General features: G+C 36.2%; 4 protein-coding genes across 6 annotated transcripts; 2 read left to right on the top strand and 2 right to left on the bottom strand.

Annotated features, from left to right (window-relative positions):
* Positions 1 to 350: 350 nt before the first annotated feature.
* On the bottom strand, positions 351 to 2661 carry LOC140961899 (chaperone protein dnaJ C76, chloroplastic-like). The gene is made up of 4 exons (XM_073420678.1): positions 2194 to 2661; positions 1442 to 1698; positions 1130 to 1298; positions 351 to 1041 (listed from the first exon to the last, which is right to left on the bottom strand). Exons 1-4 carry the CDS (start codon positions 2563 to 2565, stop codon positions 442 to 444), a joined length of 1398 nt encoding a protein of 465 aa, XP_073276779.1. The 5' UTR covers positions 2566 to 2661; the 3' UTR covers positions 351 to 441.
* Positions 2662 to 4153: 1492 nt separating this feature from the next.
* Positions 4154 to 7309, top strand: LOC140962093 (probable hexosyltransferase MUCI70). 2 transcript variants are annotated; one of them, XM_073420958.1, is made up of 6 exons: positions 4154 to 4603; positions 5008 to 5225; positions 5374 to 5550; positions 5632 to 5787; positions 6298 to 6574; positions 6734 to 7309. In XM_073420958.1, exons 1-6 carry the CDS (start codon positions 4255 to 4257, stop codon positions 6967 to 6969), a joined length of 1413 nt encoding a protein of 470 aa, XP_073277059.1. In that variant the 5' UTR covers positions 4154 to 4254; the 3' UTR covers positions 6970 to 7309. The 2 variants fall into 2 exon arrangements, with proteins under 2 accessions (XP_073277059.1, XP_073277060.1); XM_073420959.1 differs by having other exon boundaries at positions 4157 to 4603; positions 6737 to 7305.
* A 339-nt stretch (positions 7310 to 7648) lies between these two features.
* Positions 7649 to 8512, top strand: LOC140960773 (pterocarpan synthase 1). The gene has a single exon (XM_073419043.1). It carries the CDS (start codon positions 7757 to 7759, stop codon positions 8264 to 8266), a length of 510 nt encoding a protein of 169 aa, XP_073275144.1. The 5' UTR covers positions 7649 to 7756; the 3' UTR covers positions 8267 to 8512.
* Positions 8513 to 9300: 788 nt separating this feature from the next.
* Positions 9301 to 11944, bottom strand: LOC140960771 (uncharacterized). 2 transcript variants are annotated; one of them, XM_073419042.1, is made up of 6 exons: positions 11813 to 11935; positions 11720 to 11767; positions 11572 to 11641; positions 11172 to 11483; positions 9656 to 9996; positions 9301 to 9575 (listed from the first exon to the last, which is right to left on the bottom strand). In XM_073419042.1, the coding sequence occupies exons 1-6, from the start codon at positions 11840 to 11842 to the stop codon at positions 9357 to 9359; spliced, it is 1020 nt and encodes a 339-aa protein (XP_073275143.1). In that variant the 5' UTR covers positions 11843 to 11935; the 3' UTR covers positions 9301 to 9356. The 2 variants fall into 2 exon arrangements, with proteins under 2 accessions (XP_073275143.1, XP_073275142.1); XM_073419041.1 differs by having other exon boundaries at positions 11720 to 11944.
* Positions 11945 to 12654: the final 710 nt, after the last annotated feature.

Raw genomic sequence — 12654 nt, 5'->3', positions numbered from 1 at the left:
TTCAAAAAATCATTGTAAAGATTTACTTACATGATAAGTAACGTTAATTTAAGACAAACATTCAATCATCCCCAAATAAATTTTTATAATTGAGTATAAAATAAATTCAATCATATTCAGATAATAGTCGAGGTAAGAACTTAAGAATGTTTATTTGGTATTTTTTTAAAAAATTAATCCAATGTTTTTTTTAATAAAAGAAAAAACGTGCCAATCTTAAGAAAAAAGGGATAACATTTTGATTCGAGCATGAAAAATTGATGACTCGCATCTGTTGCGATCTTATGATGCATTTTTACTGTTCAACGTTAGAAATAAAATAAAGAAAAACAGTGAAATTTATTCAATCCTATGTTTTATAAATGAACAATGCGCAATAGAGTAAATTATACACATGCCATCCAGGTTCTAAAAATATAGAGATGACTGATTATGATTTCCTTATTTTCTTCGAATGGCTTCAACCAATTCGACCAAGTAGACAGCAATGATATACCAAGTAACACCTGCTAAAGAAACTTGGAACCAAGAACTGTTGATAATTGCTAGAGCTAAAGGACCACCGATGTGATCTTTTAAGCCTCCCACCGGTTCTCCAATCTGTAACCCAGCCACGATTGCAGCAACTGTGGCGGTTGCTATCGGTACGCCCAGACGTAAAGTGTAGCTCAATTTGTCTTTGAGGATCAAGGATTCACTGGGTCGTGGTCGACTTGTTTTTTGGGTTGGAGAAGGATTGAAGGCAGGTTTTGAGACACAATATGGGGTGGTTGCATCGGGGAGCCCAAGCGTAGATGGCACCCAATACTCAGACGACGACCCTTCAGGTCGAGTGGTGGTAGTCCCTGCTTCTTTTCTAGCTGCAACAGCGGCTTTCAGCTTCTTAATGCTAGGTCTAGCACGTTTTGTTGTCCCGGTTGCTAAGTCCAGTGTCGCTGGTGGCATAGCGTCTGTAAGGGGAGATTGCCAGTACAACCAATTTGATATCATTTGAATAGCCTGAATAGCTGAGGCCATTGATGCTCTGGGGCTCTCTGATTCCTTCAATCAAAAGTTTTGCTCATTGGACATGTTTATTTACTGCAGCATTGAAATGCAGTGACTCGTTACTAGGACACAGAAAGTTCACCTTGGAGTAAGCTTTATGCTGGGTATATCTGGCCTGGAATTTCTCCACCTCGTTAAAAATATCGGAAGTACGAACTCCCACTGTATTGCCTACACCTATTCTGACCCTGCCCCGCGGCTGCTTGGACATGATAAATTCGAAGGCTGGCAGGTCGGACCTCTCCACAAACCTTTTGTTTAGATGCAAAAATGAGTATTTACAAGGAATAAAAAGGTGATATTAGTTCTTATTGATCACAAAATGTATCAAAGCAAGAAAATTTGTTATTAAACGAGAGTAAATATGATCAATTGGTGTGGATTGGATCCTCACGAGATGCAGTCGACTGGGCATGCACCAATAGCTTCTTGAATCTTGTCTTCTTGATCAGCCCATTGAGCCACAACTCGAGCTCTCCCATATACCGATTCAACAGCAAATGTTTTCGAAGCAAATAAGGCACATTTCAAGCAACCCACGCACTTGACTTCATCAACAAAAACAGCCCTTTGTTCACTCTCTGATCCAAGCCACACTGAATATATAGGCTTGCCTGTGTACCCTCGCAAATCTGCAACTTTTGATAGCTCCTGAAAAAATCATGTATTAAAAGCACAGAATGAGAAGAATACACATATGATAGACCTCTTTGAACTAATCGATGCCTGAAATTCAGTTGTGTTAGTTCATCACGATGCTCAAATTCGTTGTTTTATGGGAATACTACTACTGCACGACAGTTTGACAAGCGCATTAATTTCATAATATCAACGTTAAAATTAGATAATAATAAACTTTGATGACTTTTTCTTCCAAAGTAATTACCTCAAGAACCAGAAAATGGATAATCCGTTCTGAATATTTACCGAGGGAAAATATCCTAATTATCATAACCAACTAAGCATCAACAACTCAATGAACGTAAAACTTTCAGCGCATATATAATCATCTCAATCCCAAATCACAAATTATTTATCAAACAGATAAATGCACCCGTCGATTCTGCGGGTAAAAAGCCCCAATACGACAATATTAAAGCAAGAAACTACAAAGGATTAAACGAACACGAGGAACTCATCATCAACCTTATCATAAGCCATGCGTGAAAGAGGGTCAGAAAGAAGAGCATAAGCTTCATTAAGAACAATAGCCATGTCATGCCCCGCCGGCCCCGCTATATCCGGGTGACACCGCTTCTGCAGCGCCCGGTACGCTTCCTTGATCTGAGACCGATCGGAAAAATCGTCGACCCCAAGAAGCTCGTAAAGATTGAAATCCGTAATCGCGGAACCACGCTGTGAAGACCCAGAAGCTCTGCAAGCCGGAACATTGTTTCTACTTGCTTTCTTGTGAGATGATAGCTTGGAGTTCGCCGGGTAGTTAGTGATTAACGCAGTTGATTTTGTGATGATTAATGAAGGTGTGTGCAAAGAGAAGAGTGCCGCAGCTGCCTGCATACTTTGGCCGAGGTGGAAGAAGATTAGAAGCGGGAGGAGGAGAAGAATCAAGAAATGGTCAATGGTCGACGGTACAAGTATTTCATTTTTCTTCCCTCCTTTGGGGAAGATATTTTGAAAATTTGGAGGATATTTTAAATTTGTTTTTTTTTTTTTGAGTTTTAATAATAAACTCCATGTAGAAAATAGATAATATATTCTACTTTTGACTTAATTTTCCATTTAGTTTGAATTCCAAGACAAACTTTGTCCAATCCATCACATTGTTGTTCGATTTGGATCCTCTACTGTGACTGAAAATACATCACTTGGTAATGTGCATTTTTATACAACATGATCAGTTGATCATCTGATGGACCTCACACAATGTCATATAAAATTGAAAAATTGTCAGAAAAAACGAAATGATAAACTGATAATCTCGTGTAAAAAGTACACAACACCAGTTACTGTGTTTTTAACCACAGCAGAGGATCCAAATCCATTGTTGCTCGGGATTAATGGTCTGCATTATCACAAATTAGCTTATTGTCATTTTAAATTTGATAGTTAAATAAATAGATGAATCTATAAACATAAAACTCGATATGTGAAATAAAATATCTTTTATAATCTCGTGTTTTAAGAGTCAAATACATTTTTAATCATTCACACAAATTTTTATGTCTGATTTTAAAAACCACGACTATAAAGATGATCGATCATGTGCATTTTTTTTTATTGGGATGGTAAATGGTAATTTGGCGCCTAAATTAGGCTAACATGAAATACTTTTATTTTACAAATGTACAAAAAACAAACAAGTCTTCACCTATTTGGCCTTGGCCTTTAGAATGTGTTCGGAATCATAAAATTCAAGGAGATTTGGTAGGATTTGGAAATACCATTTTAATTTTTGAAAAGATGAAATTTCAAAATGAGATTGATATTTGGTGGAATTTGATGAGATTTGATTTAACTAGATAGGTAAGATTTCATGGAATTTGAGTCATGAAAAGAAATAAAAGTATTTTTACTAACAAATTTTTATAATTTGCTTATAAATTTTAAATGTTTTTATTAAATTTTATAAATTATCTTTTATCCAAAAATTCATATTATCAATTCATAAACATTTATATTATATATATTTTTGAGAAAATTATTTCAAAATCAAATTTAAATATTTTTATGTTAAAAATTCAATAAATAAGACACTACTATTAAAAAATTTGTTGTTTTAATAGTAAAAACTTAATTTATCAAAATTTGATAATGTATTTTTAGTGATAAAATTTATAATTTTTGTATTTTTTTAAAAAATTAATCAATTTAAAATATTTTTATATGTTCCAAAATAAATTTTTTCTTTGATAGAAAAATAGAAACATTTATATAAATATTGCTAACAAACAAATCATATTACAAAATAGTAATACAAGATTTTTTAATATAAAATAAATTAGTTTTAATGGTTAAAACAAATTTCATTTAAAAATTTTGCCAAACCCCCAAATTGAATTCCAAATCTATAGATTTAAAATCCAAATCTCTTTCTTTACTTGTCCAAACACACTGGTAAGCTTTATTAGTAGGAATTGAGTGGAGTGCGCCTTTAGAAAAGTCGCATGAGTTGCGCACGATATCTCTTTACCGCTTTATGCAAGGAGAATCGAACGACTTCGTGAGGATTTCGATGCAATCTCTGGTATGCTGAACAGCAGTATCTCAATTTCCGTCTCCGATGAGGAACACGAGGAGCCCTCGGGTCGTTCGCGGTTCCGGGTCCACCGTAAGCGCAAGAAACCGGGCCCGAGGGCGAGACCCGATTTCACTCGAAAATTCATCTCTAAACTCCTCAAGTGGTGGCCCGCCGTTGTCCTCCTATTCGCCGTCGTGCTCCTCATATACGAGGCTGTTAAAATCGGCAGAGGCCCGAATTCGGGTCCTAATCGGCTCAAGAATCTGGTAAATGTAGCTTCTCGGAGTAGTAATAACTCTCGGGGGAACTTGAACAGGCTCGTTCCCACAACCCGGATTGTTGGGGGCGCTCGACAGCGTGAGTCGCTTCTTCTTTTCCTTTTGAAGGATTTTTCTTTTGGAGAATTTGAATCTAGATTGGTTGGTTGCTGTATGCATTCGTTTTGGTGTGGGCACGGGTGTAGAACTGTTACTGAATCCTGATTGTTGGTTGGTTGCTTAGTGGGAACTGTCCATTTTTCTTCCACCAGTTTTTCCTTAGTTATTTACTCATGCTTTTGTCTGCAAAATCTCATGTTTCCATATTTCTTGTGTTAGTTTTTAGTGGGAAAGAATTGATATTGTACCATTTTGGTTACTTTGTATCAAAACATGATTGGACTTGTTGGGTAAGTTATTGTGACTGATATTTTTTCGATCGTGGGGCAAGCTTATAATTTATCATGTTTCGAGTTTGTGATTCTCTCTTTTGAATTATTTTAGGGTGTTTGAGTCTCCTACCTCCTGAAGAACTCGAGCTTTTAGATCTTCCGAATGATTCAGATTATAGTAATCGAATAAAAAAGTTGATATACATTACAGAGATTGATAGAACCAATAAAGAAGAGAAATCAAACTTATCTGTAGGATATTTGGAGGGTACAAGATTTAATTTATTCACTGGGAACCAGACTCTTGAGCAAAGAGAGCAAAGTTTTAAGGTAATTACGTCCTTATTCTTGTCCTTAAATTTCAATTTTTTGCTAACATCGAACTATTGCATGTCGTTAGTTGGCATGCTGATGCTTTATTATTGTTTACGTCTCATTTTAATGGAAATAATGAGGCACAAGTTTTATAATGTTATAGGTGACTGAAACGCCTGAGGTCCACTGTGGTTTCTACACTGAAAATGGAGGGTTTAGAATTTCTGATGAAGATAAAAGTTATATGGATACTTGCAAAGCTGTGGTTTCCACCTGTGCATTTGGTGGTGGAGATGATCTTTATCAACCTATAGGAATGTCAGAGACATCACTTCAGAAGGTCGTCCATTGTTATCTACGTGTAAATCTTGTGGAGATTGTAATTTTTTGCCTTGTGTTAATGTTATTAAAGTTCCTGTAGGTTTGCTATGTGGCATTCTGGGATGAAATTACACTTGCAACACAGGAAGAAGAGGGGAAAAAAGTAAACGAAAACCATTTTATTGGAAAATGGCGTGTTATAGTAGTCAGGGATTTACCTTTCCGAGATCAGAGATTAAATGGTAAAATTCCTAAGGTATATAACTCTCAGATTTCACTCATTCATTTTCTGTGCAAATTATTTTGGAACAAGAATAACTCACGCAGCTAGTGCATTGTACAAAGTAGAATGCAGATGCAAGTATTGCCGTCTTTAATAAATATACTTAAGAATTGAGCATTCAGCATTACTGACCAAGTTATATACCTATTTCCCATGCTCTTAGATACATTGCAATTCTTTTTTCCAATTGCGTAAGTTGGTTTATAGCAGTATTTCTGGTTAGCTTGATTTTGTCATAGAAGCACCCGCCCCCATTTTTTGGCATGCATGGTTATTTTTTCAACTTGGACGTGTGATTTTCTTTCCCCCCGGTTATAGAATTGGAAAAATGACAAAGCCAGGCCAATATCTTAATCCAGAAATGTCGATTATTTAATTTAACTATAATGGGAATTGGGAAGGTTGCTTATCAGGCACATACGTGTTCTATTTTCTTCTACATATGCCACATTTCGTACTTACATTTTTTTACCGCTCTGCCAGATGCTTCCCCATCGTCTTTTTCCAAATGCTAGATATTCTATTTGGGTGGATTCCAAGTCTCAATTAAGGAGGGATCCTCTTGGTGTGTTGGAAACCTTGCTTTGGCGTTCAAATTACGAGCTTGCGATATCTGAACATGGGGCACGCAGTAGTGTGTATGATGAGGCAAAGGCTGTCGTCAAGAAAAATAAAGCTACTCCAGAGGAAGTAGAGGTACAATTGGCACAGTATCGCCAGGATAGGCTTCCGGAGGATAAGAGGTTTGACGGAAAGAAAGGTATGCTTGCATTTCCCGTGCTACCTGTTCTGAAATCATACTGTTGAACAATGTGATGGATACTATCTCCTCGTCGCATTAATGAATTATTAAATTTGCACAGATATGGGATATAATGAGAATGAGATATTAACGTTTACGATGCTTGTAATTTTCAAGCAGCTCTAGCTGAGGCATCCATAATCGTGAGGAAGCACACTCCAGCTACTAATTTGTTCATGTGCCTTTGGTTTGATGAGGTCGTCCGCTTCACTTCACGTGATCAACTAAGTTTTCCATATGTTCTTTGGCGGCTCAAAGGGTTATTGAAGGTCAATTTGTTCCCCGTCTGCACTAGAAAGGATCTCGTGAATAGCATGGGTCATATACGCAAGGCAAAGGCTCTGACAAATTGATTTCTATGCATTTGTTTCGCTGCAAATGCTCACCAACCTAATCTGGCTTCCACATATGTTCATGATTGACGGCTACTGAGTTCAATTTTTTATGCCTGATTTTGGCGGGACAAATACTTCTTCGTTCTTCCTCGTGTTACTCATAGAGGCAAGTTTTTTATTCCATGTGGGGTGGTTTAGGATAGGATATTAGAGGTGAAATTTTGTTGTAAATTGTTCATTAGACCCCTTGGGAACCAAACTAAATGTTTAAATGTATTTTTTGATTATAGACTCCAGCAGTTCTTTTCTCCTCGGAGTACCCATTTTGATCTGTTCAAACGAATCAAATTTGCTATCATGATGTTTTTAATGAAGAATTTCACACGATCATCTTCATTTAAGTCGACTTTGGATACCTGAGCCAAAGATTTGAAACTCATGTGTCCTTATATTTAAAGTTATAACTAATAGAGACGGTTTAAATAATTTAATATACAAACAATTCCACAATAATGACACAAAAGATATTATCTATTATAGGAGGGGATGCGTATTGTGGTACCAAAGGTTACAAGTCCGTTGGTTAGCTTAGCACATGCTATCTTTTAATTCTCCAAGTTCCAAACGATGTTAGGGACCATTCTTGAAAAATAAAAGAACTAAAATATGCAATCAATGAGTTGAGGATTAGGTAAAGATCTAAAGGTGGATTAAGTTGCCAGAAAATAGATGCCAACAAACACACTAAAAGATATCGTATTAAAAGAACCCTTAAAAGATTTGAATCCAATTCATAATCACAATAATGCTGTCAAGAATCATATATTGCACCGCTGTCCTTTTAGCCACAATCGCAGTCATACTACTTGCTTTATTCTCACCACAGCCCTATAGAAAGAACCTGACACCCTTCGTAGCCCTGTCATTCTACATTCGACAACCTCAAGTCACTGGCCCCGAAGCCCGTCCGGTGGAACCACCACCACCTGCCGGAGCTATGATATTCCATCACACACTAACTGAAGGACCCGAAAACACGTCTCGAGTAGTTGGGAAAGCACAAGGTTTTATAATCCCTGTGGAAAGCTTTGCGCATTCGGCGTTCAATATCATTTATCTTACCATACATACAAATGAATATTCGGGCAGCATCAGCATCCAGGCTAAAAGCTTAACCTACAAAGAAAGAGAAGTATTGAGCATTGTGGGTGGCACAGGGTCCTTTGCTTTTGTGCGTGGCCTAGCTGTTTTTGCTCAAACGGATGAGGCAATTTATCATATAAAATTGCACTTGAAATTTTCTAATGGCTCCTAAGCAATCTTGGACAAGGCAAAAATTATTGCGAAAAAGTTCCCCGTTTTTTCTCAACTCTTTCCCCCCTACTTCTACATCTTTTGACAAGATTTATAAGAATAATATCTCTTGCATAATAATTTCAGTCAAAGATATCAATCTTCTGACTTTTGATTTTCACTAATCGTAAGTCATAAACTCCAATTGGTGTTCATTAATGTTGTAACAATATATATCACAGTAGTCGTTGAGATACATATTTTGGTACATGCAAGTATGTAATGGTCAATACAATACTTTTTCAACTTGGATTAACAATTTGGTCAAGTACGACGATGCAAAATAGTCATGCCCACACTGCACCAAAAATTTGACGATTTTATCAGACTGGGTAATGTTCTTCTCTACTAATCTATGTTCAGGATAGTTATTATAATGCAATAGATAGTACCAAGTAGTTTTTTGGTAAAAAATTATCATGATTGTATTTTCTAGATCTAAAGCATTCAGAGTATGAGTGAACCATGCAACCAGATCGAGATAACACCAAACAAACCAAGCAATCTCCGAAACTACACGAATCAAAATATTCTCACTTTTTGTCAAAAGGTTGGTTGGAATCAGGAAGCAAGAGAGAAGGCCTCATCACAGTGAAAGACCACCCCCATGGCATATAGGCTTATTAGCACATCTCCAGGCACCAAGATTTGAGAATCATCAAGAACCTGAGAATCGGTAGAGACTGCCACAATTTTATCCGAATTTTGTCCACTTTCAGAGAAACAAGATTTTATAGTAAGAGATAGTAACAGATTTTCATCATCTCAGAGATGGAGAATGCTCCTGTAGAGATTTCTGGTAGAATAATGTTCCGGACTGAGTATATGATAGTATAGCTTCTGTGAAGCCAAAGTATGATGGTTATATGTGATAAATTAAGAGTGAACATCACTATTCTTTCTTTTCCCACTAATTCAAAATGCACCAGTTGAGTCAGAAAATGGATCAGTATGTGAAGGAATGGATTAAAAAAACATTTTAAGACGAGCAAAAGAAAAGCAAGAATGCATTAATATAAGGTAAGCAATTCTACTGGAATACTCTATTTACATTAATAGTTCTCCGCTACTGGTCTGGATGGAAAGAGCCTCAGCAGAAACGTTAGTAACGACCATAGACAAGTAACACCTAGGATACGAAATGTCAGTACCAAGGAAACAAATGCCCCCACCCGATCTGCTGTTGCAGGGGTTATGGATACAGCACTCATTGCAAACATTAACTTCTCAATATATCCCACAGCCCTGGTCAACTGATATATCCTATATATCTGCGGAAAAAGTACCAATCTTGTAAAAAATACGTTCCCCTTTTAATTTGGAGGGAACAGTTAATTTCACGATTTCTAACCTCAAAGATAATTGGCAAAAGAGGCCAGCAAGAAGATCCATCCCGGTCAAGACGTCTCTCAAATGCAAATTGAGCCAAACAGCCATATAAGAAAGGAGCAACAGAAATCAATGCAGGTAAACCAAGAATCGGCCAGGTGACATAAACGGCAAAGAGCGGAGCGAAAACTTTAAATCCCATGGTGAAAAAGGCAGAGGACAAATATCCTTGTAGGCCAGTGATGAGGCTCCATCTCTTTGAGGTAAACTGCAGATATGGCCTTTGAACGTGCTCAGTAACAAGTAGAAATATGGCAAGTCCGGCATAAAATATGACCTCCGCAGAAAATGAGGAAACAATTTCTGCATCAAGATCAAGAAAAACTAAACGCTTGTCCAGTACACAATGAAGAAAATTATCGGAAAAAAATGTGTATAAGAACAAACACAAGATCACAAGAAAGGTTGAAATTCCAAATATAAAACTAATGGAAGTAGGCAACCCTTTTGCAAATCATGGAAGCATCACCATGCTAAAGCCCTACTGTATGCCATGTAATTCAACCAACAACTCTACATTTTAGCATCATCACCCCATTCTTCCGTTCTTCCCTTATGTTATATTAATTAGTTTATAAATGCACGAGCACAAAGGAAGTACAGACCTTAACCTCAAAGAATCAACTTCAACCCTAGCAATGTTAATTTTTTCTCCACTCTTAAAACTTCCTAATTCTATTCATCATTCTTCAGTAGTTTCACATCATATGAAGTATAAGATGTCAGGGAGCAATAATAGTCTCTCCTATCTCCTATGAGAGCAATCAAAACGTCGGATTATAGATGTCATAAGATTCAAAATATTCGAGCTGCAACTTAGCCAATTCTAGCTTTTGTTAAGATACCAAGCCCTTGATCCTACAATTATTATCAAAAACCAATGTTACATGCTAGATTATCATAAGTTACAAGTTGATGAAATTATTGAGAGATTACTGTTTCTAGTAGAAGTGCAATCACAACATGATATTTGGGTTGTCGTATGGCTTAAAGTAGTTAAGTTGTACTGCTAACGCTAACGCTAGCTTTTGGTAAAATGCCAAATACTCGTACCTAGATAAGGTTCAAAATGCTTGTTCAAATGTTACTGTTAAAAAACTAAATCAACAAATTACACATGTGACACCATGTTTACCCTTATGCTGGAAGTCTATGCCAATAGTTGCATAGGTTTATCAAATTCAAGAAGGCATCAGAAATTAGAGAGATTCCAATCAACCAAAAATAAAAAAATTAAAGTAATAAAGAGTTTTTAAAGCTGATAAGATCAAGGCCGGAGGTTAAGATCTATATGTTAACAACAAATAGATTATAGACATCAATATGCACAAAGAAATCATAGCATATAACTTTCAAATCCAGCCAGTTCATCGCAAAAACAACCAGTATATAATATATAAGAAAAAATCAGAAACAGATGGCAAAACACCAAATTCAATCAAAAAACGTTATAACTCATGAAGGAAGTTCCAGAATACCTGCAAGAACCTCATTTTTTAAGAGATCCTCGATAACGCCAATGATAAACAACTGCGGAACAATCAAGGACGATATTAATGCTACAGGTGCCAAAATCCACAGAAAGGATCCAGTATTCTCAACAAAAGGCGCTGACACCAATTTTCTTTCCTCAACCGATTGATGGCTCAATCCACTGAAAGAAACAGAGCCTGATTTTCCACGAAATGGTTCCGAACCCTTAATTGCACTCACTCGAAAACCCGAATTACTTGACGAATTATTATCTGCAGCAGACACAACCACTCTGCTCCTTAAAGATACCGAGAGAGCTGCGAAAGATGGGGTAAAAAGGAAAGTAAATAACTGAGAACTCCCAGTGATAAACCAAAATAGGAAGATTAAAGCGAAAAAACGTACATTTGAGCTCAATTTGGCATCTGGGCATCCATTTTTTAAAGTAAGTGTGGCCCTTAAACTGTCCTTTGACCTAACCAACAGATTTTTCATGGAATAATTAAAATTTTCAACAGGGAACAAGATTGAAACTTTTAAAGAGAGAGCTTACAGGGTGAAGCTGAGGAAGCAAAACACGGGTGCGTGGAGGACAATTTTGGTGAAGTTGAGGAAGCAAAACACGGGTGCGTGGAGGACAATTTTGAAGGAAAACAGACGCAGATTGCAACTCCATTTCGCGTTTGAGCAAGATTTCAGTGGGGTTTAGTTTTACACCGTCCTGTGCTATCCTTAAACCCCTAATTCACGTCTCGGTCACTGTTCAGCAAAAATGATATCATTTCTCAATTGAATGGGTCTCATTTGAGATCCGTCTTAATCTGTGAGACGGGTCAATCCTACCCATATTCACAATAAAAATTAATACTCTTAGTATAAAAAGTAATACTTTTTCATGGATGACCCAAATAAGAGATCCGTCTCACAAATACGATCCGTGAGACCGTCTCACACAAGTTTTTACCTTCTCAATTTTCTCACTTTATATTTTAATTTTTTTAATAAATTTATTGTTGGAGTGTAACACGTGTGGTAGTGGTCTAATTATGATATTTGGTTTATTATATGATTTAAAATATTTGAATTATAATATTATTATAAGATATAATTTTTCATAAAAATTCAATCGATTAATCATATAAATGGTATCAAAGTCGATAGTTTAATTCTCATTGATTCCAAAGACTGCAATAATTGTGAAAAAGATTATTGAGGTACAACTAATTGTCTCAATTGGGATAGTAATCGAACCGTGACGCTCTTATTGTTATACGATTTATAATATTTGACTTGCAACATTACTATCAGTTATAGTTTGCTCTTATATTGATAATAATAATAATTAATGACAATTTTTTTGAAAATTTTATGGAAATTTACCGATAAAGTTTGAAGATGCAACAATTGTAATGATACAATAATATTTTAAAAGTATAATAAATTATTTCTAAATCTTTTGTAATCTAGCATACAATAATATTTTTTTGA

Source organism: Primulina huaijiensis, chromosome 16, assembly GCF_012295235.1.
Source record: "Primulina huaijiensis isolate GDHJ02 chromosome 16, ASM1229523v2, whole genome shotgun sequence".
In the NCBI taxonomy this organism is placed as follows: Eukaryota; Viridiplantae; Streptophyta; class Magnoliopsida; order Lamiales; family Gesneriaceae; genus Primulina; species Primulina huaijiensis.
The sequence above is the reverse complement of the archived record's forward strand: the minus strand, read 5'-3'. Positions and strand labels throughout refer to the sequence as shown.

Excerpts from the sequence above, each read along its gene's own strand:
- LOC140962093 (XM_073420958.1), top strand. The coding sequence starts at position 4,255 with ATGCTGAACAGCAGTATCTCAATTTCCGTCTCCGATGAGGAACACGAG. Across the intron at positions 5,226-5,373 it reads AAAGAGAGCAAAGTTTTAAG|GTGACTGAAACGCCTGAGGT; the intron begins GTAATTACGTCC and ends ATAATGTTATAG. Across the intron at positions 5,551-5,631 it reads CAGAGACATCACTTCAGAAG|GTTTGCTATGTGGCATTCTG; the intron begins GTCGTCCATTGT and ends AAGTTCCTGTAG.
- LOC140960773 (XM_073419043.1), top strand. The coding sequence starts at position 7,757 with ATGCTGTCAAGAATCATATATTGCACCGCTGTCCTTTTAGCCACAATC.
- LOC140961899 (XM_073420678.1), bottom strand. The coding sequence starts at position 2,565 with ATGCAGGCAGCTGCGGCACTCTTCTCTTTGCACACACCTTCATTAATC. Across the intron at positions 1,299-1,441 it reads TGCCCAGTCGACTGCATCTC|GTTTGTGGAGAGGTCCGACC; the intron begins GTGAGGATCCAA and ends TCTAAACAAAAG. Across the intron at positions 1,042-1,129 it reads AGCATAAAGCTTACTCCAAG|GAATCAGAGAGCCCCAGAGC; the intron begins GTGAACTTTCTG and ends TTTTGATTGAAG.
- LOC140960771 (XM_073419041.1), bottom strand. The coding sequence starts at position 11,842 with ATGGAGTTGCAATCTGCGTCTGTTTTCCTTCAAAATTGTCCTCCACGC. Across the intron at positions 11,642-11,719 it reads TGCTTCCTCAGCTTCACCCT|GTCAAAGGACAGTTTAAGGG; the intron begins GTAAGCTCTCTC and ends TCTGTTGGTTAG. Across the intron at positions 11,484-11,571 it reads ATGCCAAATTGAGCTCAAAT|CTCTCTCGGTATCTTTAAGG; the intron begins GTACGTTTTTTC and ends CATCTTTCGCAG.